General features: G+C 56.2%; 2 protein-coding genes across 2 annotated transcripts in view; one reads left to right on the top strand and one right to left on the bottom strand.

The window, feature by feature from the left end:
- The window catches only part of ACO2 (aconitase 2), a 41,126-nt gene extending 26,023 nt beyond the window's left edge, over positions 1 to 15,103 (top strand). The window contains exons 4-18 of the mRNA XM_081059401.1: positions 621 to 713; positions 4,076 to 4,234; positions 4,468 to 4,618; positions 5,947 to 6,051; positions 7,021 to 7,112; positions 8,194 to 8,299; positions 9,490 to 9,647; positions 9,870 to 9,943; positions 10,427 to 10,538; positions 11,357 to 11,479; positions 11,739 to 11,894; positions 12,747 to 12,938; positions 13,375 to 13,507; positions 13,999 to 14,120; positions 14,576 to 15,103. Of these exons, the coding sequence (XP_080915527.1) occupies positions 621 to 713; positions 4,076 to 4,234; positions 4,468 to 4,618; positions 5,947 to 6,051; positions 7,021 to 7,112; positions 8,194 to 8,299; positions 9,490 to 9,647; positions 9,870 to 9,943; positions 10,427 to 10,538; positions 11,357 to 11,479; positions 11,739 to 11,894; positions 12,747 to 12,938; positions 13,375 to 13,507; positions 13,999 to 14,120; positions 14,576 to 14,707 (1,908 nt within the window). The 3' untranslated portion in view covers positions 14,708 to 15,103. The remainder of the gene's footprint in view (positions 1 to 620; positions 714 to 4,075; positions 4,235 to 4,467; positions 4,619 to 5,946; positions 6,052 to 7,020; positions 7,113 to 8,193; positions 8,300 to 9,489; positions 9,648 to 9,869; positions 9,944 to 10,426; positions 10,539 to 11,356; positions 11,480 to 11,738; positions 11,895 to 12,746; positions 12,939 to 13,374; positions 13,508 to 13,998; positions 14,121 to 14,575) is intronic.
- Positions 14,951 to 27,945, bottom strand: POLR3H (RNA polymerase III subunit H). Its single transcript, XM_081059402.1, has 6 exons — positions 27,565 to 27,945; positions 24,859 to 24,955; positions 19,510 to 19,596; positions 18,958 to 19,021; positions 17,319 to 17,520; positions 14,951 to 16,315 (listed from the first exon to the last, which is right to left on the bottom strand). The coding sequence occupies exons 1-6, from the start codon at positions 27,673 to 27,675 to the stop codon at positions 16,262 to 16,264; spliced, it is 615 nt and encodes a 204-aa protein (XP_080915528.1). The 5' UTR covers positions 27,676 to 27,945; the 3' UTR covers positions 14,951 to 16,261.

The following is a 27,945-nucleotide window of genomic DNA, read 5'->3' as shown; positions in this document are numbered from 1 at the left end:
CTGGTTTTAAGCCCTGACTTCCCTGTTTAACTCTGGGATCTGCAGCAAAGTGTTTTACCTCTGGGCCTCTGTTTTTGCGTCTGTGAAATGGGCTTGAGGACAGTACCCCTCTCCCTCGGGATGGGTTGTGAGCATGTTTAGCGTGATGCCATTTCCACAGTGGGCATTCCGTAAACGTCCCAGGATTATGGATGAAGCACCCAAGGCTCAGACAGAGAAGCAGCACCACAGTTCTGCGGTCATGTGCCCTCCACGGCTGGCCCTGGAGGACTGAGTGCCAGAGGGCCCCTTGGAGATGAGGTCGCCCGGTTCCTTCTACAAATAAGGAAACTGAGACCCAGGGTAGAGAAGGAACTTGTTCTGGACACATTCTGTGGCCAGGAGTCCCAGAACTGGGGCTCTGTCTCTGCTCCCTTGTTTTTCTCCTGGGCCTGCCAGCCGAGACTGTGGGCCAGTATCCAGGCCCTTTTGGATTTCTTTGCAGAAGGAGAGGGCCTGTCTTCACGGTGCCAGCATTTCAGAGACACGGGAGGTGGCTGGGAGGGAGGAGGGCATGAGCAAGGGTCATCCCAGACTCAGACTGTGTTACTAACGCTCTGGTTATTGATTTGTCTCAATAGGACATAAACCAAGAAGTGTACAATTTCCTGGCAACGGCAGGTGCCAAGTATGGCGTGGGCTTCTGGAAGCCTGGCTCTGGAATCATTCACCAGGTACAGCAGGGCTTGGCCTGTTTTGGGGTGGCGGGGTGTGGGGGTGGCTGCCCTTAGGGAACCCGAAAGCACCTCCTGGCCTGGCTCAGGAACCTGAAGGGAATGGATGCCATTTCAGTCAGCCCGTAGGCTCCTCCTCCTTCCTTTTAGGGAATTTTCATTGTGTCAAGGCGTACATTCTCACTCTCCATGTAAGAAATTTAAATAGTCCCTTCTGACCACCTTGGTAACCAGCATTTTAAGTTGGACATGTTTCTTGTTACACCTTCTTCTAAGCATTATAGGATCGTATTCTTTTTTGTTCTGCGTTTTTCCACGAGTGTTACACCTTGTGCGTGGATAGCTAACCCTTGATGAGCATCTGCCATGTGCCAGGCACCAACTTAGCACTCGGCAGTGCTCGCCACCACCCTGTGGGGTGGGTGGTTTTACTGTCCACGCCTTACAAACGAGGGCGCTGAGGCACGAGAAGTTAATCCGCTTGCCCAGGCACAGCCAGCTGGCCGATAGTGGGGCCAGGATTGGCATCTGGGAGTCTGGCCCTGGTACCAGTGCTGCTGGACTGCTCCGCGGCCTCCGCCACATTGGGGGGGGGGGCCTCCGCCTCGGGGCACGCAGTGCCTGGCCCCTTGTGGTGGTTTGTAGGACGGAGGTACCATAGGTCAGGTCAGCAAGGAATTCTTCCGGACTCTCCCAACGATAGCGTTTTCTCTTGGTCATCAATTTTTGTCTCTATGATAGTGTGTATATGCACGTTTCTGGGGAGATAGGCACTTAGCTTTTCATCAAAGAACCTTTGACGTGCTTGGTGGGATGTGCACTGGTTTGTGTGGCCGTTTGCCATCTGTCGTGTTTGTGGCACCTGCCTCTGTGCATCTTGCCAAGGTGACCCTTCTCCCCAGCTCTATCCCTGGCCTCCTTCAAGATGAGCTGAGTCAGGCGGTAACCTGGCCCCGTGGGCTCCCAGCACGGCCCACTCTGAAACCAGAGCCCATGGATCACTGCTCTGCCCTTTCAAACCATCTCCCTTGCCAGGAAGGGGCTGCCTGCGAATGGCAGGTCACATCAGTCTGCTGGGGCTAAAAGCCTCAGTGGCAGGGCCAGGGAGTCAGGTGGACCCAGCTTGGCCTTTTGTTGTGAAGGACACCCCAATCCAAGTGTCCCCCATTCCACCTCAGTACAAATGCCCAGGCCTTTTTGGCAGCTCTCGGACCAGTTTGGGGCTGTGAGTGATGGCACCTCACACTTGCCACTCGCCACCAGCTAAGCATGGCCTGATGTATTTGTTCCTTTAAAAAGAGAATTCTCAGGGATCATACAATCCTATGCAGCTTTATTTTTCTCTCCCTCTCCATGTTGGGCCATTGGAAGCTTTAATCCACCATGCCCCGATCAAAGCTTAACTCCTTTCCCTCCATCTCCAGCGCCCTGGCATATCTTCTCCACATCTTTGCCCTCTGGTTACCCCCGGCCCTCCCCTGTGCCCAGCATTGGGGCGCTCCTGTGTGATCCTCTGTGGAACCCCTTGAAAATATAACCCCAGTGTGTGCTGAGCGCTTGTCCCGCTGGACTGTGTGTTCTGTGGGGACAAAGACTGTGCTTATTTTTTCCTCTTGCTCTGGGCCCAGGGCCAGGTCCATACAGAATAGGTCCTGTGTGTGTGTGTGTGCGTGTGTGCGCACTCACACGTGCGCTGTGTAGATGGACAGCTGAATTTCCAGTTTTATATTCTAGGTGTTAGTTCAGCCTAAAATACACTTCTCCCACCATCACCCCCTCCCCTTTGGACCAGCCGTATCCAGCTGACCGCTGCGGTCACTGTCAACTGCCAGCTTCATGGTGACCCGTTCTGTACTCCTTGGGTCTGCACTAGCCTGTACCTTCTGGGTGTGGAGCACCCTTGTGGTCTACACCGTGGGTTACACGGAATTCCATGTATTTGGCCTTCACGGCTCAGTCTTACAAACCTGAAGAGCTTTAGAGATGAACTACTTTTAAATCTTTGTACATGGCTGAGCCAAGGAGGCCTAGAGAAATGAAACAGTTAACCAGTGTTCTCTCCAGCAGTTGTTTTTGTTAGCAATTTCCTCTATGTTGGCCTGTTCTCCCAGTTAGCTACCACGTTCAGGGCAGGAAGCGGGTTTCCTAACTTTCTGCATTCCCGAGAAGAAGATCCCTCGCACCTTGCTAGCCTGCTGGGCAGATGCCCAGCCCGGGGCAGAGGCCCTAGGCTTTCTGTCATGGGCCAGGGAGCCTGCCGCCATTCAGTCGGTCCTGACATTCATGGAGCCTTTCACACCTCCATCTTGTTTGTCCTTCCCAAATCCGTATGTGTGTGGTGGGCGCATAATTCCATCTGACAAGTTAGCAGCAGAAACTCAGATGCAGGCCTTTGCTGCAAAGGAATAAAAATAGCGTGTCTCCCAGGCACTCCTATACAGCTGAATGGACGTGGTGCCACTGCGTCACCACATGATCCAGTGAGCTGGGTACCACTTTTCATAGGTCAGACCGAGGCTTGGAGAGGCGAAGTGACTTGCCTCAGGCCCACAACTACCAGTAGGTGGCGGGGCCAGAACTTAGACCCAGGGCCCAGGGCTCCTGGCTGGGGCGTTCCTGGTGGGATCCTGCAGCTCTCAGAGTGCTCGGCCCGTGGGCGCCTGGAAGCGGGAAGGGCCACCGTGGGACAGCTGACCCTGTACCTCCATCGAATGTTTTGGGGGAAATGCTCACAGCCAGCGCCTTCCCAACTAGAAGTGTTCCCTCAGAAGGGAGCACTGGGAAACGGGATGGGCGATGAGGCAAATTATCGTTTTCCTTCAGCCAGCCACTTCCGTTCTCAGAGCCACCCACCTCAGGCGTGGGAGACCTCGCCTGTCCTTTCCAGTTCAGCAGTAGAAACGCTGACGGCCGGTGCTCCCGTGGGGGCCTGGCCCTGTGATTCCTCTGGGGGCTGGAGCCAGCTCATGAAAGAAATGTCTGTCGTGGTGAGAAGCCAGGTGCGCACATGCCACATGTCTGCCACACGAGGCAGGGACTGTCGTCAGGAGCACCATTCAGTGTTCATGCTTGTCCCCAGGCCTGTCACAAGACACAGTTTTATATCTCAGTTCATCTGGTTCTCGCCACAGTCTGGGGTCAAGCTGGTGTGGGCGTTCTCATTACTGTGCTAACAGGTGAGGAAGCTGAGGTGCAGGGAGATACTCAGAGGCTCGGGTCACACAGGCAGGAACTGTCAGAGCTTTTCCTGAGGCCAGGCCACCTGTTTCCCGTCTCTGGCTCTTCCGGGCCCCACTGGAGAGGCCCCGTCCTGGAGAAGTACCTGAGAATGACCCAGCTTAAGATCTTGGATTCTTTTTCAGATTATCCTGGAAAACTATGCATACCCTGGCGTTCTTCTGATTGGCACCGATTCCCACACCCCCAATGGCGGTGGCCTCGGGGCCATCTGTATTGGAGTTGGAGGTGCTGATGCAGTGGACGTCATGGCTGGGATCCCCTGGGAGCTGAAGTGCCCCAAGGTGAGGGGTAGGGAAGGGCTCACTCAGGGGTGGCTGCAGGGGAGCGTTTGGTGGGGATGAATCGGAGAGGTAGGTCCCAAAAGGGAAGAGCAAATAGGTCAGCCTCAAACCTCTTGGGGAGGGAGGCAGAGATAAACAAGCAGAAATGGGAAGCCCAGCAGGTAAGAGTCCTGGTGGGAACGGAGCATGTAGCTCACAGCGCCTATCATTGCTGTCTTGCCCCTCCTGTTCAGGTGATTGGTGTGAAGCTGACAGGCTCGCTCTCCGGTTGGACCTCACCCAAAGATGTGATCTTAAAGGTGGCGGGAATCCTCACAGTGAAAGGTGGCACGGGCGCTATTGTGGAGTACCACGGGCCTGGTGTAGACTCCATCTCCTGCACTGGTGAGGAAGGTGGCCACGTGACGTGGCCCTCACCCTGCACGGGGCCTGATGGGGCCTGTGGCTGAGCCATGGAAGCAGTGAATGGCCTTCCCCTGAGGATCTGTTCCATCGGCTTGGGGACTTGGGATGGACACTTAGAGGCAGAGGGGCGGTGGTTAGTCCAGATCCTCATTACACACAGGAGGAGATCCAGGCCCTTAGGTAGGGCACACGACTTCCCTGGGAGCACACAGAGTTACGGGCCGAGCCTACTTCTGCTGTTGGGCTCTGGCCATACCCTGGGCCGCCTGGAGTGATCCAGAGAATTCCAGAGAGGTTGGAGGTGATGGTGGGAATGGGGGTTAGCCAGGGCTTCACCCAAAGCAACCCTGTTTCCACATCTTCCTCTGGCTGGAGTTGGAGCCTCACTCACTTCCCTTGGATTAGACCATCTGTCACCTGTTACCATCCAAGTCCGGGTAGGAAGCAGCCCCTTCCTGCTTATCCCTCCCGGGGACCTGGCCTCAAGGCCTTGGGCCCGCAGAAATCCAAGGAGACTTGGAATAAGCCTGAGAGATGGTCTGGTTCAGACTCTGCCAGGTGCCTGCCTCAGCCCTGCAGTAACCCCACAGAGCGACTGTTCAGCTGGCCCTTGTACCCCTCCTGACATGGGGGAGCCCACTCTTACAGGTAGCCCTTACCACCTTTGACTGCTCAGTTAGGAAGTTGATAACAAACCCCAAAACACTGTCCCAGCAACCCCGTGAGGCCGGTGTCCTGATAGCAGTTAGGACATCTATAAGTCTCACCAGCTGCATGGGGCTCTGAGGTCCAGACATTGGACGTCATTCCGGTCTCACGGCTAGAAAACGTGGGAGCCAGAAACACTTCCATACAGCACCGTGCTGTGGCTGAGAGCGCAGGCCTGGATACCAGGAAGGTGGACCTGGACCCGAGTGTCGCACCTGCATTTGCTTTATGGCCTGCCCGACCTCTGAGCCAGTTCCCTCACCTGCAAAATGAGCATAGTAACAGCTGGGCAGTCTGGCCAGGTCAGCCTTCAGCACACGTGGCCATCTAGTCGCCGAGCAGGACAGCCAGGTCCAGAACGAGGACTCAGCTTGGAGGGGCTGAATCTTGTGTTCGTTTCACTCTACCCGGCAGCTACACTGAGAGCCGGGACACTGAGCTCTGGCCCCCATTTTAACCCTGGGACACAAGGGAGGAGTCTGCCCGCTGGCCACTAGGTGGCCATGTGAGCGAGGACAGAAATGATGCCCGCTGCCTGGTGTGAAGATGTGGAACTCACACCAGCAGCTCAGCCAGCCCCATGGGCTATTTCCCTCTAGGCATGGCGACAATCTGCAACATGGGCGCAGAAATTGGGGCCACCACATCAGTGTTTCCTTACAACCACCGGATGAAGAAATACCTGAGCAAGACGGGCCGGGCAGGTGAGCGGCAGGAGCAGGGTGGTGGGGCAGAGCTGGCAGGAGCTCCACTTTCCCCTGGAGAACAGAAGTCTTCAACCCCGTGTCTCCGGACTGGCTTCAGCGGCTCTGAAAAGCCCCTAAAAGTGTACGAAGTTGTGTATGAAGTCTATGCTACTGTTTAAGGGAGGCTGTCTGTAGCTCTCAGCAACTTCTCGAAGAGCCTGGCATCTAAGTTTGGGACATCCCAGATTGTCTCAGGATTGGAATTTAGTTTCACCTGAGAGGGTGGCTGAGTGTCCCATCTTCTTGGCCCGGTCCCCTGCAGGAAGTTCTAGAAATGACAGGGATCTGCTTCTGTTTATAATTCTTGCCCTAACAAGGGGAGGAGGAAAACATTTGGAATACAAGCCACTTTCCCAGCCTCCCTTACAACTTCCCTGAAGTTCTAGCCTGGCTTCTGTGAAGCTTGGAGTTGGAAATGGGGCCTGTGGGAGGGATGATTGGAGCCTCTGAAGGGAGGTGAGCTGCGGTGATTGGTAGAGCCAGACGCCCAGGGGCCATGGGGAGAGCCTGTCAATTCGTTTCCAAGTCGTGCGCACATGGCGTGCTCCATGGAAGGCCCATCCCTCCCTTCCATTACCAAGTAACTTCTTCAAAACTCAGCTCTTCTCACATCCAGGAAGCGTTCTCTGACCTGAACCTCTCAGTCAGTGCTTCTCCTGTGTGTCCCTGCGTCCCCATGTCCCCGTGTGTGTGTCTGGTGTACTGTATCGTCACTTCTGGCTCACTGGTAGCTCCTTCGCTGGATTGCAAGCTCCTTGAGAGCAGAGACAATGACAATGTCTTGTGCTGTCTGTTTGGTTTCTTTGCCGTCAGTGCCCAGAGCCCAGTGTTTGCCAGGTTCCAGGTTAACTGGCTTGGAATAGATGGATGAGGTCTCATGACTCACTTGTTTCACACGCTGTGGTCTCCCTCCCTTGTTGATTTCAGCCATTGCCAACCTTGCTGATGAGTTCAAGGAGCATTTGGTACCCGACCCTGGCTGCCATTATGACCAAGTGATTGAGATTAACCTCAACGAGGTAAGGAAGGGAATCGGGTCCAAGGACTTTCTGAGCGTGGGGAGTTCAGGCCCCATGTGGGGCTTCTAGTGGGCCCTGGGGAGGGTCAGGGAGGGTCCTTGCCGGCGCAGCAGCAGGGCTCTTGGGCCCCTGGTTCCCCAGTGTCCCTGCAAATTGCTTCTTGAATCAGGCTACAGTGGGGTGGGAGGGGTGGCAGGATATATAGCTAAGGGGAGAGCGAGGTGGCTATGGCTGGTGATTCAGGAACCGGTACAGTTTGCCCCACCTCAGCTTTAGCAGAAGCCAGGATTTCGTTCTGGAGTTTGCTTGGTTGTCAGAGTTCAGAGGGCAAGGCCTGAGATTCCCAGGCCCGAGCAAGGTTTGGCACCCTGAGTCCTGCAGACCATGTCAGAGGAAAGGCAGGCTGCAGCAACAGAAGCAGCAGAGTACAGGTCAAGGATTTTGTCCCTAAAGCCGGTCGGCATGAGTTCAAATCCTCTCTTCCAGCTAAGTCTGTAACCTTGGGCAAGTTAAGTCAACGTCTGGGCCTCACTTCATCATGTGTGAAACCTAAGGCAGTCATGGGAACTGAAGGAGCTAATTCGCATCATAACATTTGCTGATGCTTACAGAGTGCTTTTCAAAATGCTTTTCTAGAAGCGCTTTGCTAAGTGCTTCACGTTTCTTGGTATAAGTATTATCATATGTAAAGCATCTGGCCTTACGTCCATTTTGTCCTACAATCCCGAAAGCAGCATAGTATGGGAGATAATGGACTTGGGAAGCTGACAACCCTGATTCATTCCATGCCTCTGCTACCGCCTAGCTATGTGACCTTGAGCAAATCCCGTCCGCTTTCCATCTGCAGCCAGGAGAGAATTGGAGCCTGGCAGGGCTGGCGGGGTCCCAGGAGCTGTGCCTGGACAGCGCCCCCTGCTTGGGTGTTTCTTGGGACGAGTTTTGAAACCTAGGAACAGTAGTTGGCCCCCTAGGCCCGCTGTAGGGACCTGGTGATGGGAGCCAGGCAGCCTCCGAAGGCTGTGCACACTCCAACATTTGTTTTCTCCTCTCTCATTCTGCTCCCGTGTCGTGTCTTGTTCAGCTGAAGCCACACATCAACGGGCCCTTCACTCCTGACCTAGCTCACCCCGTGGCAGAAGTGGGCACCGTGGCAGAGAAGGAAGGCTGGCCCCTGGACATCCGAGTAGGTGAGCACTTTCCACCGCATTGGGTTAACAGGCCTCAGGGCTCGTGGGTCTGCCCAGGGCTGTGGACAAGGCCTGTGCCCGCCGTGGGGCACTTCCTACATGTACCAGGCACTTTCTAAACTCGTTTATTTTTTTCTTTGTGCCTTTTACAAAAAATTACTTTTTCTTGGTATAAAAGAACTATGTGCTCATTGTAAAACGGCCCTAAGCTCAGCCCCCAACCTGAAAGCAGCTCTAGGAAGGCGCTCTGAGGGGATTCTGTGTACATGCGAATATTGATGTGTGTATCTTTTTTTTCCAAACCTTTCGTCGTATCACCACAGTGTCTGACTTCACTTGACATGCTTTCCGTATACATACGCACTGGCACGTCAATGTCACTAGCACCTGCCATTGTCACATTGTATAGTGTGGCTGTGGAGAGTGTGGCCCCTGGAGCCAGGTGGCCTGGGTTTGAATCTGACTGCTGCTTTATAGCTTGGCGACCGAGAGCAAGTTACTCCACCTCCCTGTGCCTCGGTTCCCCATCTGTAAAATGGGGATGATAATCGTACTTACTCATTTGAGTTCTTAGGAGGAGGGACGACTTCATGCAAGAGCTTCTGTATAAAAGAGCCTGGCGTAAAGTGCTGTGTAATGTGTTTGCCTTAGTAGTTGAAGCAAATTAAAAAAAAATATTTTGTGGTTTAATAATTCGAAAATAAATCACTGGATTGATAAGAGAGATTCTTGATGTCTGTGATGTCATTCAGTCTTTATTGACATTTTTAATAACCTTGATAGACTTTTGTTAAAAGAACTGTTTTCCCCTGATGATAAGCCAATAAAAAAGGCAGAGAGTTCTAGAAAGTCTAAAAGAAACAAATGAGCATCTCCTGAAAGCCCTCAGTGGTGGTCACTGTTCATGTGTCAGTGTGAGCCCTCTGATGTGCGAACACATGCAGATTGTTATTGTAAGGATGGCCGACACGGCCACATGTGTTCAGTGTCACGTTCAGTGGCCACGTTGTCTTCCCTTCAATGGCTGGGTCACGAGGAGCCCGTCCTTTACTGTTAGGTTGCTTCTAACTTGTCTTGGTTCAGAACAGCCCCTGGCCCAGCACAGTTGGTGAACTCTTAACCAGGTCAGGTGGGGACCTCCAGTCACTGTCTCCTCCTGACCCCTGGCCCCACTACCCACAATGCACCAGGACTGATCGGCAGCTGCACCAACTCCAGCTATGAGGACATGGGGCGTTCAGCAGCTGTGGCCAAGCAGGCGCTGTCTCATGGACTCAAGTGCAAGTCCCAGTTCACCATCACGCCAGGCTCTGAGCAGATCCGTGCCACCATTGAGCGGGACGGCTATGTGAGTGCCCACACGCTCCTACCCCAGCTCCCCACCCCACTGCTGAGGAATGTGGCTTCAGGACAGGACAAGCCGTAGCCTTGTTGGCTAGGGCTGGTACCAGTACCTGCAGCTGCCCCAGGGTTCCAGGACGCTCTTCAGCCCTCAAGTGGCCGAACCACCCTTTGCCGTCAGCCACTGGCTTGCCCCTGACAACTCCCTGTTCTCCTTTCTCGCCTGCAGGCACAGATCCTGAGGGAAGTGGGTGGCGTCGTCCTGGCCAATGCCTGTGGCCCTTGCATCGGCCAGTGGGACAGGTGAGAGAACAGCCCCTTGTGTCCTGGGGTGCAGAGCCCCAGATGTTGCAGGGAGACGTTACTGGGCATAAAGAAGAGACTAGCTTTAAGGACTGTTGCACGTTAGAAGACTTCCAGGCAGGACTGGAAAGCTGGGTTGGAAGTAGAGAGGAAGAGCCCTGCAGCAGGCCTGAAGCCTCGGCTGGTGGGAAGAAGCCAACAAGGCTCGTCCTAATGGACACAGCGGGGCCTCCCATGGAGCCATTTGAAGGGAGGCAGTGGCCCCGGATCAGGAAAGTCAGGCTTTGGTCTGGGCTCTGCCTCTAACGTGTGTCTCAAGTGAACCTCAGTGACCCCTGCGGTTCCCTCCTGCTCTGTCTGCGTGAGTCCCATAGACGAGGCTTGTTTCAGGGTCTTTCCATTACCCCTTCTCTCATCACCTAGGCAGGATGGGCCAGGTGACAAGGCCAGACGTCCCTAACCCTGTCCTCTCTGACCTGGCAGGAAGGACATCAAGAAGGGGGAGAAGAACACGATCGTCACCTCCTACAACAGGAACTTCACAGGTCGCAATGACGCAAATCCCGAGACCCACGCCTTTGTCACATCCCCAGAGGTGAGGCTGCTCAGCCAGGCCCTAGCCTGCGTCCCCATGGACCTGCTGTGGGAGGGCTGGCATCGCAGAGCAAGGGATTGTGGGAGCAGAAACCAAGAGCCACAGGCCTCGCCAGCCCCAAGCATCGCGCGCTCTCGGTGTCCCCTGCGTGGCCCCCTCACGTCCCAGCAGGCAGGTGCTTGTTTAGTGCAGTTGTGGTCATGAACAGGAGCTTTGGATTCACCACCAAGTCACGTTCCTTTTCCGTGCCCCAGGATCCACGGTCCCGTCAGGGAGCGAGTGCGGAAAGCCCTTGCACTGTCTGAGCCGGGAAGGGGCTTTGTTATGACGAATGTGGAGGGAGCCAGGTGCTCCGGGCACTTAGTGGGAATTCAGCCTCAGCCATTGTCGGCACACAGCCAGTCTTGACCTGATTTTTTAAATGAGCGTTCCAGAAATACATTTGTTTGCTAAAAATGAGTGAAGAGTGGCCCTTCCCTCTTTCAGTATGTTACCCATTTAGGAGTGTTTTTGTCACAGCAGCATTTCTGTGCTAGCCTCTCCCGGTCCAGGGTGACACACCTGTGAGGGGAGCGGACAGCAGTGCTGGCCCTGCCCAAGGAAGGCGCTGAGGTCCAGTGGGGAGCAGTAGAGGCCAGACTGCCCTGAGTTCATGGGTCCTCTGCCGGCCCGATGGCCTGTGGTCCTGGAGATTCCTGCAGCTCCGGCCTCTACGGAGAACTTGGAAATTTCCTCAGCTTTGCTCTCAGTTGTGGCTGAAGTGGGGAGACAGGAGTGGTATTCGGTACTAACCAGTAAACCGGCCCCTTCTGTTTCAGATTGTCACAGCCCTGGCCATTGCTGGCACCCTCAAGTTCAACCCAGAGACCGACTTCCTGACAGGCAAGGATGGCAAGAAGTTCAAACTGGAGGCCCCGGATGCTGATGAGCTTCCCCGAGCGGTGAGTGGGCACTGCCTCCCTCTGCTGTGAGCTGCTGCAAACCTGCCTTGGCCTGGGGGGCCTCAGGCCACAGCCACGTGCTCTGTGGCCATCCCGCTTCCTTCCCAACACCTGGGTATCTCAGCAGCACCTGTCCTGGGCCGGCGGGGGTGGCACCGTTAGTGAGGGTGCAGCAACTATATTCATTGGGAGGGAAAGACTTGGCATGGGGAGCTCGTCTTCTGAAACAGGGCATTCATGTCCCTGTCCCCTGCTGCAGGACTTCGACCCTGGGCAGGACACCTACCAGCACCCTCCCAAGGACAGCAGCGGGCAGCGGGTGGACGTGAGCCCCACCAGCCAGCGGCTGCAGCTTCTGGAGCCTTTTGACAAGTGGGATGGCAAAGACCTGGAGGACCTGCAAATCCTTATCAAGGTCAGAGACGCGGGGGGTAGGGAGAACAGCCAGACTGCCAGGGCACCCTTCCCTGGCCAGCAGGAAGGCCATGAAACCACGTGTTCTCCCCTGGGCCCAGTAAGGTGGGGGACAGGAAGGGAGGTTTGGCTGCAGAGGAGCAAGGGCACCTGTAGCTCCCCTGTGCCAGGCAGAGCTGGGTCTGGCCAGCTATCTGGGGCTCTTGGCCATCTGGCTGCAGCTGGTAAGGGCCACCTCCAGTGGGTGTGGTGGGAATGCAGGGAGGGCAAGAAGGGCACACGTGAGCCAACACAGCAGGTCTCCACTCTGGCTTAATCAAACAGGTTCCAGAAGCCATTGATTATTCTGGTCCCACAGCTGGGCATTAGTGGCGTGGCCTCTTTGGGAGCTGAGCAGACAAGCCTTTGTCATGTCAGACCCGTGTCGGACGTGAATTGAGGCTGTTTACTAACGGGTCTCCAGGCAGTAACAGCCAGTATTAAGCGCATGTGACAGGTGAAACATGGGTTACCAGCCAGGATCCAGACACATCCCCGGGCTCCTCTATCCAGCGTGAGGTCTGAAGGGTGAACAAGCAGACATACCTGTCTGCCCATTTTAACCTCTGCCCTGGTGGAGTGCGCTGTCCTGGAGATCTCACTCCCAGCGCCGTTGAGGGGTGGGTGATGGCCTGGTCTGAGCCCTTCTGGCCAGTGTGTGACAATACCAGGACTGTAGACGTGTCCTGCACCTGCTTGTCACCCTTTCTGGGTCCCAGCCACAGGGGCCTGCTGCCTGCCTCTAGGGGACTTCTCCCCTCATCCATGGCTCAAGGGCCATGCCCAACCTGTCCTCTCTGCCCGCCCACCCAAGGTCAAAGGGAAGTGCACCACGGACCATATCTCCGCCGCCGGCCCCTGGCTCAAGTTCCGTGGCCACCTGGACAACATCTCCAACAACCTGCTCATTGGCGCCATCAACATAGAGAACGGCAAGGCCAACTCTGTGCGCAACGCCGTCACCCAGGAGTTTGGTCCTGTCCCTGACACTGCCCGCTACTACAAGGTGGGGGTCCTCTGGCACCTCCTGGTGGCTGGGCAGGGCAGAGGCGGTCCAGGGAAGGGGTGTTCTCCACTCAGGAGCCCCCACCAATAGCGCTGCCATTGAATGATGTCTCAGGGCCATGTGAGCAAGCCCTGTCACCTCCACTGCCCTCACTGCTCTGGGTTCTGTTCCCACCATGGCTCTCCACCCTGGCCTCTGCTGGGCACTGATGGGTGGGCTGCACCTCCCCGTGCCCACTGCAGACTGGGCCTGTATCATCTGTCCCATCGGGCCTGGTTTGGACCTGAATCACCTGACATCACCTGCCCTTGGCTGGTGAGGAGGGGCCTCTGGCCTCTTCACCTGTGAGCCTCCAGGAGCCCAAGGGCTAGGCTAGGTGGGTGGGGGGGCCAGTGCCCTCCTGTCCCTCATACGTCACTCCTCCCTTGCTTGACAGAAACATGGCATCCGATGGGTAGTGATTGGAGATGAGAACTATGGTGAGGGCTCGAGCCGGGAGCATGCAGCGCTGGAACCACGCCACCTTGGGGGCCGGGCCATCATCACCAAGAGCTTCGCCAGGATCCACGGTGAGCTGGGGCTGGGGCCCAGCCCCACCAACTTCCCCTCACTGGCAGTCCAAGGTCACCCAACTTGCCAGTGGCTGAGTTGGGCCTGGAGCCCTGTGCCAGGTTTCCAGGCTGTGCCCACGGCTCCTGTTTTCCACACCCGCCAGCCTCTTCCCCTTCAGATGTGCTGACGCCCACAGCTTCCCATCTCAGGCAAGCGCTGGTCTTGCTTCCAAACGTGGGCCTATCCAGGGCACCTGCTTTGTCCTGCTGGTGAATGTCCACCAGGAAGGCTTACAGAGACATAGGCCAGGGCTCACTCATGTAGGCCCTAGTGAAAGGCACCGTGTCACTGGGACTGTCACTGCCCCAGCTTTGTCCCCAGGTTGTAGGACTGGGGTGTCTCCGAGCCCCAAGGGACAAAGGAAGCACTCTGGGCGGGTAAGGTTCCTGCACAGAGCAGGGGAACAGAGCCCTGCCCACTGTGGACTGAGTATAACTCTGCCTTCCAGAAACCAACCTGAAGAAGCAGGGCCTGCTGCCCCTCACCTTCGCTGACCCAGCCGACTACAACAAGATTCACCCCGTGGACAAGCTGACCATCCAGGGCCTGAAGGACTTTGCCCCCGGCAAGGTCAGGGGCCAGGGAAGGAGGGCAGGCTGACGGTCCCGTCTCCCCCAAGGCCCTCCTGAGGGATAGTGGACAGCCACCTTGCTTCCCCTTCTACACCTGGCCCGACCCGCACCTTTTCCCATGAGCCTTTGTTCCAGCTGGGAGGGCCCTGAAATTCTCTAGGCAACCCCAGAGTGAAGGAGATAAGGGTGGAGCCAGTTCAGGCCCTCCTACTATTCACTCCTCACCCAGGCCTGGCACTGACAAGCGCACACCTCAGGCCCAGTAGGACCCTCTCGGCCCCAGGGGTTATGCCATTCACGTTTTACCACGCCGATTTCCCCAGAGCTGGCCCAGGACCTGGCTCACCTGCTGGCCCCCAGGCCTGAGGGGTGCCCAGCCTTCTGCTGCTCCAGCAGAATGGGGGGTTGCACCCCTAAGAGCCACTCCACCCACAGCCGCCTCTTCCCTTGCAGCCCCTGAAGTGCATCATCAAGCACCCCAACGGCACCCAGGAGACCATCCTCCTGAACCACACGTTCAACGAGACACAGATCGAGTGGTTCCGTGCCGGCAGCGCTCTGAACAGAATGAAGGAGCTACAGTAGGTCCCACTGCCCTGCTCCTCGGACCCAGTTCTGGTGTCACAAGTGGTTCTGCATGTCATCAGAACCAGATCTGACCTGATCCAGCCATGACTTCCAGCTCTGAGATGGTGTGGCCAGGCCTCCTGCCCTCCCCTCCCCTCCTCAGCCCACGGAGTGACCCATGGTATGATGTGGGGGTGGGGTGGGGTGGGATGGGGACAATTCTTAAAATGTTATGGCCCCCGGCCTTTCCGTTTTTAGTTTGGTTCAGATCTTAAGCAACTCCATGTAACTCTTATTTATTTTTGATGACAAGATTCTCATCTGAACATTTTCTCCTGTCTGATGATTTCACTCGTGGCTGAAGGATTTTAAAGACCTTTTTTCTCTTACAAGAAAGAATCCACATTCAGTGATTGTTCCTGTGTGAGTCGTGGTGTCTGTGCGGTTATCAACTCCAGGGTTCAGAGGAGTCTTTTCACCAAATTGGTGGAGGCCCTCAGAACCCACGCCACAGCTGGACCCACACTGCGGCGAAGGAGACTGGCCTGGCAGACTTCCCACGGCTTAACCCCTGCCTGCCTGCAGGGCAGTCTCCCCCACACCCATTCCAGTAGCTTTCCTGGTGGGCAGGGGGCTGGGCCCAACATGGAGCCTCGCAGGGGGAGGCCTCCCCTTCCTCTGGCCATTGATTCAGTCCGCCAGACAGGTGGGCACAGCCCCCCATCACCCACACAGGCCCCCTGGCCAAGGTCATAGCTAGTCCACGAAGCACACCATCCCCTGCCCCTTGGCACGAGGCAGCGGCAGGCACCATTCTGCAGCTACTCCTCCCCCTAGAGCCACCCCGCTGGCACTACCCACACTCCACATTCCCATGCCACGTGTGAGCCAGAGCGCAGGGCAGGGGGCCCCTTCACCAAGATCAGACTTGCCAGGAAACCCTGGTCCCAGCAGAAGTGGGTAGAAGGGCAGGAGGAACCTGGCATTCCCATGCTGCTGAATCAACAGTGGGGTGCTTGCCTTCATGCCAGGTCTGGGGTCTGCAGCAGACCCACAGGGTGTTCCTGGTGTGGCCAAGGTCCGAGTGACAGCTGCCCACCAGCCCTCACCTTGGGCCAGCAAAGCTCAGCCTCCACCTTCCACAGGCTAGTCAGGGGGAAGGTGCTACCTTAACAGACTGCTCAGCAAGTGCAGCTACCACAGGCCGGCCTCTCGATCTGCTGTGGCAAGTCCTGCCATTTGGAGGAGGCCGTCTCCCAAGTGATTTGGAGAGAAGGACATGCTATCCCAGCTGTGGCAACGCGATGACCTCAGGTTCTGACAGTGGCCATGACAGGAGTGGCTCCCCACCTGGTGCTGCCATTGTTTATTAAATGTCTTTGCTGTCACTGAGAGCAGGACTTCAGGACGAGGAGCAAGGCCACCATGGTAGGAGAGGGGGCAAGCTGGCAGGGCACTCCTGGCCCCCGCCATGCAGCTCCCTCGGGCACAGGCTGTTCCTGTCTCCACGGCACCTTCCAGAGGGCTGGGGTAGGGTCTGCAGACTGGGCAGGTGCGCTGGCAAGCCCGGGGCTAGCTGCTCGTCCACCAGGAGAGAAGGCCCAGGCCCGGCTCACTAATGGATCCCTGCGGGGGAGAGAACGGGCACATTTCATCCACCTGCGGGCTGTGAGCCAGCTCGGACGGGGGGCTAAAGGAGCCCTCCGTGCTGGGCACCCAGCTGGCACACACGAGCACTCCCGGCCTGCCCCTCTCCTGAGGCCTAGAAGGAAAGGGCTGGTTCACTGAGGGCACGGCCCTTGGTCCCAAGGCCTCCCTCCGTCACCCCTCCGTGCTGGGCACCCAGCTGGCACACACGAGCACTCCCGGCCTGCCCCTCTCCTGAGGCCTAGAAGGAAAGGGCTGGTTCACTGAGGGCACGGCCCTTGGTCCCAAGGTCTCCCTCCGTCACCCCCAGGCCAGTCCTGAGCATGCCCTCCAGAGCCACCTGTGGTCTCGCCCTGCCAGAAGGGCCTACCTAGTGACCCTGAGCCCCAGCCCCCAAATATATAGGGGGGTATCCTGGGCCACCCGCGTTTCTGACATACAACTGCCTCCAAAGTGAACAACCCGGAGCCCACGTTACACCAGAAAACCCTACCAGAAGGCCCCAAAGCCCCACTTTTGTCATGTGTCACTGAGTTCATCATGGTAAAAGACAAAAGGGACCCAAGTCAGAGCTGGCCGGTCACAGCTTCCCCGCCACCTCAGGCCCACGCTGGGCCTGGTGTGGGAGCAGCCCTGAGGGTCACCCCTCCCTGGGGCTCTGACTGGCTCCCCAGCCCACTCCTCGGTTTCTTCTGAGGCCCATTGGCAGCAGCCGGGTCACCCAGCGTGGGTTCTGCCCCTGTCTTCTGGGTGGGGCTGTGACTCCCCCACCCTCCACAATAGCCTTGGCAGCTTTACCACCTCCCCACAAGGAGGCTCCTCGGGGAGGAGGGACTGCCTGAGACACACGGCAAGGACCTGCGCCCTGAGCTGGGCTGGGGGTTAGGAGTGGGACCCAAGCCAAGAAGCAAGGAGGTGCCCTGCCCCGCCCCCGCCGCTGGGTTCTCCGTCAAGGCCCCGTGGTCTCGGCAGCACGTCTCACCACAAGCGTGTACGGAGCCTCCTTCCTTGGCTGCTCCTCACTGGAAGCGGCGGCCTCGGCCGAGCTGGGCCCGCTGGGCGATGTGTCCACAAAGCTCTCGTCCACCACCCGGAAGCGAATCTCCTCCCCGGTGTCCATGTACAGGTCGTGTGCCCCTTCCTCCGTCTCATACTCCCACACCCACACCTGCTCTGCGTCGTCGCTGGGTGGGACCCAGGTCAAGGCAACAACCAGGCCGTGTGGGAGCGCCTGAGGATTGGGGGTTCCTCCCACAACACCCACCCCCCAGCAAATTCCAATCACTTGGGCTGGGAAGTCACAGGAAAAGCAGGACCAGCCCCACATGTAAGAGGTGAGGTTGGGCCAGGTCCGGGCCAGAGAGGAGCAGGAGTTCTCAGGGATCAGGACCTAGGCTGGGACCACGGGGGCCCCGGCCAGGCACCCACAGGCTTCCTCAGGTCACCAAAGCAGGAAGGAGGCTCGAGAGCAGAGCGCGACTTTGCCTCAAGATGGGGTGCCCACGGCCCTTGCTGCCCAGGGAGCCCTCCCTGCCAGTCTGACAGCCTATGCCTCTCAGGCCAACTGCCAAGTGCAGACATTAGCTCCACGACCTGCCAGCTGTGACCGGGAGTCAGGCCCAATCCCTCAGTGCCCCAGGGTCCCCATCAGTGAAACGCACTGTAGCAGCGAGGCCCACCCACACTTGGACCCGGCTGGCCCTCCCGCGTTAGCTAAGGCTGTCCTGTGTTCTCTGGACAATGCAATTCCACATCCCTTTCCAGCCGCACCTTGTGACACTGACCAGCAGGCAGCACGAGGACTTCCCCAGTTTTCAAGAGGACTGTGGTGGGATGGGAGGTCACATGCCTGAGGGCTTAGAACCAGCAAGAGGACAAGCCTGGCCGGGCCAGGCTTTGTGACACACTCTGGAATCACACAAGAGCCCCCCAGCCCCGCACAGGCCCAGTCAGAGCTATCTGCCAACCCAGCGAGGGCAGCCCCATGTCTCCCTAGAGCCCACACGGGGAGCCACGCTGCTCTCTAGCTGCAGCCCTGGCAGTGGGTTCTGCCTCTCCTCCCATGTGCCAGGTCCTGTGCTGGGCACTCGGGTACCGTGATGACAGGATGAGGCCCCTCTTGGTGAGCAGTCGCAGTGAGGATGTACAGAAACAGACCACTCCAGTGCAGCAGGCTCACGGCTGGGACAGGGACAATGGGGGAGCCGCAGAGGGCAACAACCCAGACCAGGAGCCTCACAGTCACGCCCTCAAATGCTGGCTGATGCCACCACTTGCAGACCAGGGAGGGGAGGGGAGCCAGTCAAGGCAAACCTCTCAAGGGCCATGGTTTTTGAGATGATTTCTGCAGGGACAATCTAAGCCAAGTGAACCGGAAGTGGAAGTACCCTGCCCACACTGCACAACCGACACAACCAGGCCTGACAGCCCAGAGAGGCACAGGCAGATGGACACCATGGCCTGTGTGGGAAGCAGAGGTTGATGGGAGCTTCCAGAGCCTAAGTGCAGGCTGGGGGGCTGGGCAGAGGCCAGCAGCATCCCGTAACAGGACCAGGGCCACCCCCAGGAGTGAGGACCATTCTCTGGAGAGGCCTGTGACCCACTTTAACTTGGGAGGATACAACTTGGCTGGCTGCTGCAGCGATTCTGGGGGGATGAGAATGTCATCAAAGAACCCTAGAGAGACTGGAAAAAATAACGAAGTGACAGCATGGGACAGGGGCTCGGGGACAGTTAAACGAGGGGTCTGGATACTCAAGAGGCAAGTCCCTTACCATGTGCTGCCCACGGGGCAGATGTCACATGGAAATCGGGGCCCCTCCCCCACCCTGGAGCCCCAGGCCTCTGCCTGTGTCACTCACAGCCTGAGCAGCCACCCAACCCTGAGGTGGACACCGCATACAACGTGGCCCAGTGGGTGCTGAGGACCCCGAGTCACCTCTGCCGGCTCCAGTGCCCACCCTGAGGTGAAGCCGCACAGCCTCTGAGGTCCTCAGTGCCTCATGAACGCGAGAGCGGGCTGAGTATGCCCCTCGCTCCCAAGCTTCTCTGACCCCACCCAAAGATGCTGCTTCCCAAGCTGACCCCGCCCCTGACCATGGGGCCCAGCACGGAAGCTAAAGGGACGCCCCACCATGCTCCCAGGTCTCCTCTGAGGAGTCGGGGTCAGTTACCGTGCACACCCTCCGGGCTGCAGCCTTTGATCTTTCCAATCAGAATCTCGTCCAGGAACGGATGGAACACCACATAGCGAAAATGGACTGCAAGTGAAGAAAGCACATCAGTGATGAGCAGGCACGTGAGGAACGGGCGCTCCAACCAGGGCGGACATGCTTTCCCACAGGCTCGTGCACTGAGCTGGAGGCTCCATGGCTGTTCCAGGAGCCGGCCCGGCAGTCCACACAGCGTTCCCCTGTGGGCCCAGAGGGACCCTCACCCGGACCTGGTAACACCACAGCTTGGCCCTCATAAGAGGCCTGCAGCAGTGGCCCTGGAACTGAGGGCTGGCACTCAAATGCGTCAGATAAGTCACACCTGAGCCCAAATTCTGGCCCAATGATGACTCCAAAGTCAATCAACCTTCCTCCAGGCCCTCTCCTTTAAATCCTAACAAGGGCAGAAGCAACTGGCCAGGGAACCAGCTTGGGAATCGGTCCCCGGCTCCCACTGATTGGTGGCGTTGCCCCAGGCCTGTGCCCGACCTGGAATGGAATGGATGGAATGGAACACTAAAAATGCCCTGAAATTAAGGAGGCGGCAGGCAGAGCAGATAATGCAAAATGCCTCTGTGGGTTTGCAGGCCCTGCCCTAGGTGGCCCCCATTCACTGGACCCCAAGGAAAATGTCAGATGAGGTCTGTGCCCACATCACAGACTCTGACCCAAGGGCCCAGCAGAGGCCATCACCTTGTCACTCCCGTTTAAAATCCTGAAGGGGGGATCCATCATTGGCCTGAACACCACCAGTTCTAGAGAGAAACTATGAGGCTGCCCCCTGCCGGTTGCCGAGCGACTCCCACACTCCACCCGTGTCAGTTTTCCTGTTCCCCCCAGGAGACTGGGGGGAGGCTGGGTAACCTGCTCACAGCCTACACAGCTCTTCTGCCATGGGGAGACTCCGAGTCATTCTGGACCACCAGACAGGGCCACGGGCTTCAATCTGCCTTCCTCAGACAGGTTGAATCCCCAAACACAGGCTTCTGCCACCAGCACCCTCAGCTGCCTGGTCTGCCAGCCTCGCCCCAAGGGCACCAAGGCCACATAGGTCCCCAGCTGCCTGCCAGGCTGCCTCCACGGGCTCCACTAGTCAGGCAGGCGTGGGGAAAGGAGAGGGGGCAGCAGGTGCCCCTTCCCTCCCTGTGAGGCGAGAAACACGAGCCATCTGAGCCATCATGAAGACGACAGATCCTCATGCTGACCTGGCAGAGCGCAGATGAGGGCAGCCAAGGGTCACCTACCCACAGGATGGAAAAACCCTGGCCCCCATATGACACAACATCAGTTGGTTTAATAAATCCCCATGGAGGCTCCCAGGTCTGTGCCAGGCCAGGCGTGGGCCCTGGGCTTACAGGACAATGTGCCCTGTGCCCAGGGAGCTCCAGTCAGAGCAACCACGTCCAAAGCACAAAGGTGAGCAACCCAGGTGGCCGTCGGCAGGTGACTGGATGGAACATTATTCAGCCTCAAAAAGGAACAAAGTGCCGACACGTGCTCCAATATGGCTGTACCTCGACGACATCACGCTACATGAAAGGAGCCAGTTACAAACACATAATGCATGATTCTATCTCTACGAAATGTCCAGGACAGGCAAATCCAGAGAGAGAAAGTAGATTAGTGATTGCCATGGGCTGGGTGAAGGGGAGGATGAGGAGCGACTGCTAACGGGTACAGGGTTTCTTTTGGGGGTGATGAGAATGTCCTAGAATTAAACAGCGGTAATGGGCGCAGTTCTGTGACTATACTAAAAGCACTGAACTGTACACTTTAAAGGGGCAAATTTCGTGGTGTATGAATTATATCATAATCAAATGAAAAACAGGCCACAGGCCAGCTGGAGGGCCAGCCAGGACAGTGCTGTGTTGGGGACCACCTCCCAAGAGCCACCCCTCCAAAGTTCTGGGGAAGTTTAGCCTGCAGATGGGAAGCCTGGAAAGTCAAAAAGCGGTGGGTCTGAGGGTCACTAAGAAGAGGAGGACTTCCTGAAATCTATGTAACTTTGCTAACAATTGTCACCCCCAAAAACTTTAATTAAAAAAAAAAAAGAAGGGCCAGCCCGGTGGCTCAGGCGGTTAGAGCTCCGTGCTCCTAACTCCGAAGGCTGCCGGTCTGATTCCCACATGGGCCAGTGGGCTCTCAACCACAAGGTTGCCAGTTCGATTCTCCAGTCCCGCAAGGGATGGTGGGCAGCGCCCCCTGCAACTAAGATTGAACACGGCACCTTGAGCTGAGCTGCCTCCCGGATGGCTCAGTTGGTTGTAGGCGTCCTCTCAACCACAAGGTTGCCAGTTTGACTGCCGCAAGGGATGGTGGGCGGCGCCCCATGCAACTAGAAACTGGCAACTGGACCTGGAGCTGAGCTGCGCCCTCCACAACTAAGACTGAAAGGACAACAACTTGAAGCTGAACGGCGCCCTCCACAACTAAGATTGAAAGGACAACAACTTGACTTGGAAAAAAGTCCTGGAAGTACACACTCTTCCCCAATGAAGTCCTGTTCCCCTTCCCCAATAAAATCTTTAAAAAAAGAAAAAAACAAACAAAAAGAGGAGGGCCTGTTCTTAGTTGTAGGTTTGAGCAAAATTTGTCCCAGGAGAAACTGGGACACCTTGGGACGTGGTGAGTTTCTACAAAGCACGGAAGCCACGATTCCACTCATGTGAGGGACCAGAGGAGGCAAGTTCATAGACACAGAAAGGAGAATCAAGGTTGCCCAGGGCTGGGAGAGGAGAAATGGAGCTGAGGGGGTAGTTTCTGTTTGGGATGATGAGAACGTTCTGGAGTTGGATGCTACACAGCAATGGGAATGTACTTAGTACCACTGAACCGGACACTTCAAAGTGGTTAAAATGGCAAAATATTTTATGTATGTATGATATAAATATATATAATATATAATTATATATTAAACACATATAATATATAATTATATATTAGATAAATATATATAATATAAATATATTATATATATATTTCGTCACAACTTAAAGAACAAAGCAGATGGCAGGCATGAAGACAGGCTACTCCAGATCTCCGAGTGGGGCCCAATCCAGCCTGGGCAGGGGTGACGGGGCAGGTCAAGAGGGGCTTCCCAGGGGAGGCCAGGTCCCACCAGCATGACGAGCATGGAGGACATGAGGCTGGTGCCAGATAAAAGTACCCTGAGTGACAAGAGATAAGGCTGGACAATCAGGGCCAGTGTTACAAATGACAAAGGCTGAAATCTTGTGAGCACTTACTACGTAACAAGGCTGCAACGGGGTTTTTTTTTTTGTTTACTCCTCCCAGTCACTTTATGAGGTAGGTACTATTATTATTATGCTACTGTTCCAGATGGAAGGAATAGAAACAATCGGCAAATGAAGTCTTCAAAGCAAAAGATGGGGCCATGGAGCTGAGCCCTCCCTCAGCACACCCTGGGCCCCAGCCCTGGGTGGGGGACAGGGGAAGGGTGAAAGGGGTCTCGGCCGGGGGTCAGCCTTGAAGCAGGGTGATTGATCACCACCACAAATCACCAACTTACCCTGCACAGTGCTCAACGGGCCATGGGGAGCTTTGTAGCTGCCAGTATTAAGGCCATTTTACAGATGAAGAAATTGAGACTGAGAGGTGGAATTACCTTCCCAAGGGCACTACCCAGGGTGGCCAGAGCCAGAATTCAAATCTAGCTCTGTGTGGGGGCCTAAACCTCATACCTCACTCCCAAGAAAACGGGGGATCCAGGTGAATGGGGGAGTTCTGATGGAAATCAAGTGAAATCTTATACCAAAGGGCAGAAACAACCAAATGAATGGACACAATTTCTTCAAATTTAACTTTTTCTCTCCAAGTTTTTCTTGAATTTCTGGTGGCTCTTATTACTTGTCTCCTGGACAACCAAGGCCCTCGTCCAAGGGCAGAGACTGGGGTCATCCTCCTCTGTAAACAGAGGCCTCGTGGCACCGTCTTATTTTTCTGCTAATGAAACTGCTCCTAGTCCCTACAAACAGCCTGTTTCATAGGGCTCTCTGCTGAGCATGACGGCATCCACGCGAGCTAATTAAGTCTCTGGATCCCTGGACACGGACACCAGGCAGCCTCGTGGCACGTTCTGGAAGACATCTCTACGCCTAGGTCAAGAGGCTGAGCAGTATGAGCTAGGGCAGGGCTCCTCAAACGTGGCCCTGGGCGAGAATCACCCAGCTCCTGCTTAAAAGAGCCTGCAGGCCCCAGCCCCAGAGACTGTGATTCAGCAGGTCTGAGGCAGACATGGCAAGTCTCGTGCCTATACTCTAACTAGCCCTAAACCACCCAAATGGCCCCCTTGCCCTCTGCTTCTGGTTCTAGTTAGGTCCAGTCAGGAGAGTGAAGAAATGCTCCACTCCCTCCCTCCCTCCAGGTCTGGTAGCTACCCCTCCCATCCAGGGTACACACACCTTTGCAAAGTGACTACAGCTCCTACATGGAGAGATGGAGCCTATTTCTCCATCCCTTGCTGCTGCCATTAACCATGTGACCTGCTTTGGCCAATGGGATATAAGCAGGGGCTCCCCGATGCCCAGTCTAGCCGACTGAAGGGTGAGGCCACAGGAAAGATGAGTCATCCCAGCAGAGGTCCCCCCCCACCAGTAACCAGTCTGCCAACCACCGGACACAAGGCCACCTATACCATCCAGCCCTGGCCGAGCCAGCCCAGAAGAAGCCATCTAGCTGGCCCACAGTCTTGAGAAACAATTCTAATCGATAAGCACTGAGTACTCCCTGTACCACGGTCCCGCCGAGGAGCTCTGCATGTTTATCTAGTAATTTTCACAACAGTCCTGTAACATAAAAACTATTGTAACTGCATTTTACAGCAACAAGGCACAGAGAACATATTCTGCTTAGGACACACAGAGAACAATGGGGATGTGAACTCAGAGGCCACGCTTTAACATCAGGTCCTAATGCCCCTCAAAGTCCCTCATCCCCAAGCAGCCTCCCTACCCAGGAAGGGCAGCTGCAGTCCCCTCACTTTTAACCCAGCAACGATCTCTCCAAGTGTCTCTGCCTGTCTGGTCTGTCCCCCCAACCAGACTGAGCAGCCTGAGGGCCGGGCAAAGAGCAGGGCTCAGGAGCAGACGAGACCAAAGGGGCACAGACACGGAGCCACAGTCTCGGAGCTGAAGAGGCCTGAGAATCACATCGTCTGCCTCCGGTTTCTTACAGATGAGGAAACGGGGGCCCAGAGAGGGGAAGATTCTGCCCATTCGATTCCTGGCAGAGTCAGGACTAGGCTCGAGATCCCGCCCAGACCCACACCCCCCAGGAAGAGAGGGCACCCACCTTTGGTATGTGACGCGCCATCTCCTGGGAACACATAGGCGTCCTCCAGCTTGGTGATGTCAAACAGACAGATGCAGAGTCCCACATTGTACACGACCTGTGTGCAATTGGACACGCGCGCACGGTGACCCCGAGGCCCAGCTCCCAGGCAGTCTCTCTCGAGACACCTCAGGGCCAGTATGATCCCCCCGTTTTACAGCTGGAAATGAGTTGGGACACTGCCTAAAGTCTCCACGGACACGGTAGCTTGGAAGGATGTGGAGCTCTGGAAAAAACAGGGCCTTTGGTGACAGGACAGATCCAGGTTACAATGCCAGCTCCACCACCTACTGCGTGACCTCGAAGGTCAGCTCTCTGAGCCTCAGTTTCCCTGCAAAAATGGGTATACCAGGCTGCAGCATTGAAATAAAGAGAGAATGGATGGGAAACCTCTATCCCAGTACCTGGCTCACATGCTAGAAATAATAATTAAGGATCACAATTATTACTAGTAAGGTTCAGTGGTAAGGGAACCCCTGGTTCTACACTTTCCCAAGGTCCCCCAAGTCCAGGCCAAAGTTCATAGCTCAGTGTCAGAACTACAGCTAATCCCTGTTCTGCTCATAAAGTCTCAGACACACAGACGTGGCCAAGTGGACTGAGGCTGGCAGTGACACATGGCCAAGGCCCGACTGGGCAGAGAACAGGCAAGGAACATCCCATCCCCATCCCCACCCCATGGTGCTCCAAACAACTGGCTGCTTGTTTGGTGTCTGCTAATCTGCCACTAGCGTCATCGCCTCCCAGTGGAGACCTGGCAGGACTGCTCAAGGATTAGCAAGAAGCTCAGAGAACTTACGAGTCCTGGCCACACCTCACCAAGATGGAGCAAAGTCCGGCACAAGCTCTATGTCCTTGGCCGGACCGTGGCCTTCTCTGTGTGGCCTCCTCTCAAATGACTCAATGATTCAGACACGGAAAGACTTGTCTTAACAGGTCACTGAAGGACCCGTGCCACAAAAGGGACTCCATTCCTTTCTTGGACTTTGCACACCTTCTCTCTCTACGATGTTCACACATCTCCCTACAGAGCCCCTCACCTTCTACCTCACAAAGTACCCAGAAGCCATCCACCAAGGACTCCATGAGTTCTCTCCACCACCAACTCCCCATATCTGCATATCCCCTTCTGATCTCAGCCTCTATGGAGGGAAACCGCCCCCTGTCTAAAGCCAGCCAATCAATGAATGGGGTGGCCCGGTGGCTCAGGCAGTTGGAACGCCGTGCTCCAAACGCCCTCCAAATGCCACAATTGCTGGTTCGATTCCCACATGGGCCAGTGAGCTGTGCCCTCTACAGCTAAGATTGTGAACAAAGGCTCCAGGCTGCCGTGAGCAGCCGGAGGTTGGCATGAGCTGCTGCCGGCTGCTGTGTGCTGTCATGGGCTATTATGTGCTGCCAGGAGCGGCCGGCGGCCAGCATGAGCGGCTGGCAGCCAGCGAGAGCTGCCGTGAGTTGCCGTGAGTGGCCCACCTATGACCACCTACGATCGGCGTCCGACTGCCTCAACCAGAGAAAGGGTGGGGAGCGAGGCTCATAACACCAGCATGGGCCAGGGAGCTGTGTCCTACACGACTAGATGGAGAAACAATGGCTTGAACTGGAGTAGGCGGGGGGACGGGGGAGGTGGAAGAAGGGGAAAAAAATAAAGCCAGCCAATCTTTCTCTTGCTGGCTCCTGCCCACCCTCCTATCACCTCCTACTGTTCTCTGAAGACCAATAAATACCCCATGAAGTCGTGCAGGCCCTTGTGGCCTGGCCCCCACCACCTTTCCAGCCTGCCCAGGCCACGCCAGCCTACTCCACGCCATGAAGGTGCAATGTTCCCTCCTGCCATATGTGGTTTGGACTGCCTGCACAGCTCTTCTCTCCGCCCAGCCCCTCCCACCATGAAAATCCAATCCCCAAGTTAGCTCCTCCTCACCATGTCAGCTCAAGCAAAAATGCCACCTCCCTAACAAAGCTCAAAGCCTCTTGTCTCCCTCATTGTAGGTGAAGTTCCTTTATTCCACAGGCTTGTGCATGTCTGTCCTTCACAGCCTTTACCTCAACTCTTCATCACACTCATCTGCGGGACCCTCTCAGGCATATCTGTTGAACCTTGTCCGTTTCATTCATTCAATGAATCAACAGACAATTATGGAACATCTACTCTGTGCCGGGCTCTGGCTACACGTGAGGGACACTGTGGGGAAGAAGATAAGACACAGGTCCCTGCCCTCACGGACAGGGAAAGAGAAAAACAGTAACCCAGTGAACAAATAAGCAAATGGAGTGTGGTAAGTGTGATATGACACAGAATAACAGAGCGGGGAGGGTTACTACAGGAAGGGCAGTGGGAAGGCCTCTGGAGAGCTGGCACTAAGGCATGCGGGCCCGGCATAGAAGGTGAACATTTATTTTTTGCAGGAATAAACGGATAAACCTCCTGACCATCCATCTTCACAAAAACCATGTGTGGTTGACAGTAACTATTATTTGCATTTTACAAGTGGGAAGGGCCCAGAGCGGGTAAATGACTTGCCCAAGATTGCAGAGTAATTTGGAAGCGTGGAATCTAGCACCTCGCGGTTACAAGGGCCTTTTTCAAAGCCAGTCTCTCTTTTGATGGGTGGGCAGTCCTGGGCCCTCCCGTCCCAAGGCCTCGCGACCCCGTGGGGCCAGTACCTTGTTGGCCAACTTCTTGTTTAGCTCTTCGGCAATGGAGTCGTTGAGCTTCCTCTTAAACTGCCACGGGGGAATCCGCACCGTGTCCACCATCTCCACCAAGACGAACATCCTGGCCTGCGCTGGAGGCTCTGGGAACCGGAGGGTCAGTCATGCATCGGGGGCTGGAGCGGTGGGGGTCCCCGAGCTTCCTCTGTTTAGTCGCAATCGCTGAGACACCCCCTCAAAGGCTGGCAGTGGAGCTGCGCAGTAGGGCCCGGGGTGCCCCGTGCGGAGCGCGCTCCACTACCGCAAAGGGAGAAAACGGGCTCAGCGGGAAGCAGCTCAGTTCGGCAGTGAATGAGCGCGCCAAGCCCCCTCGCGCCACGCGCCACGCACCAC

Source organism: Rhinolophus hipposideros (genome assembly GCF_964194185.1).
Source record: "Rhinolophus hipposideros genome assembly, chromosome: 9".
In the NCBI taxonomy this organism is placed as follows: Eukaryota; Metazoa; Chordata; class Mammalia; order Chiroptera; family Rhinolophidae; genus Rhinolophus; species Rhinolophus hipposideros.
The sequence above is the reverse complement of the archived record's forward strand: the minus strand, read 5'-3'. Positions and strand labels throughout refer to the sequence as shown.

Bases quoted from the DNA above. Each gene is read 5' to 3' on its own strand.
- POLR3H (XM_081059402.1), bottom strand. From the start codon at position 27,675: ATGTTCGTCTTGGTGGAGATGGTGGACACGGTGCGGATTCCCCCGTGG. The intron at 24,956-27,564 runs GTACTGGCCCCA...AATTGCACACAG, and splicing joins ACAAGAAGTTGGCCAACAAG to GTCGTGTACAATGTGGGACT. The intron at 17,521-18,957 runs GTATCCTCCCAA...GGTCCCACCCAG, and splicing joins CTGCAGCAGCCAGCCAAGTT to CGACGACGCAGAGCAGGTGT.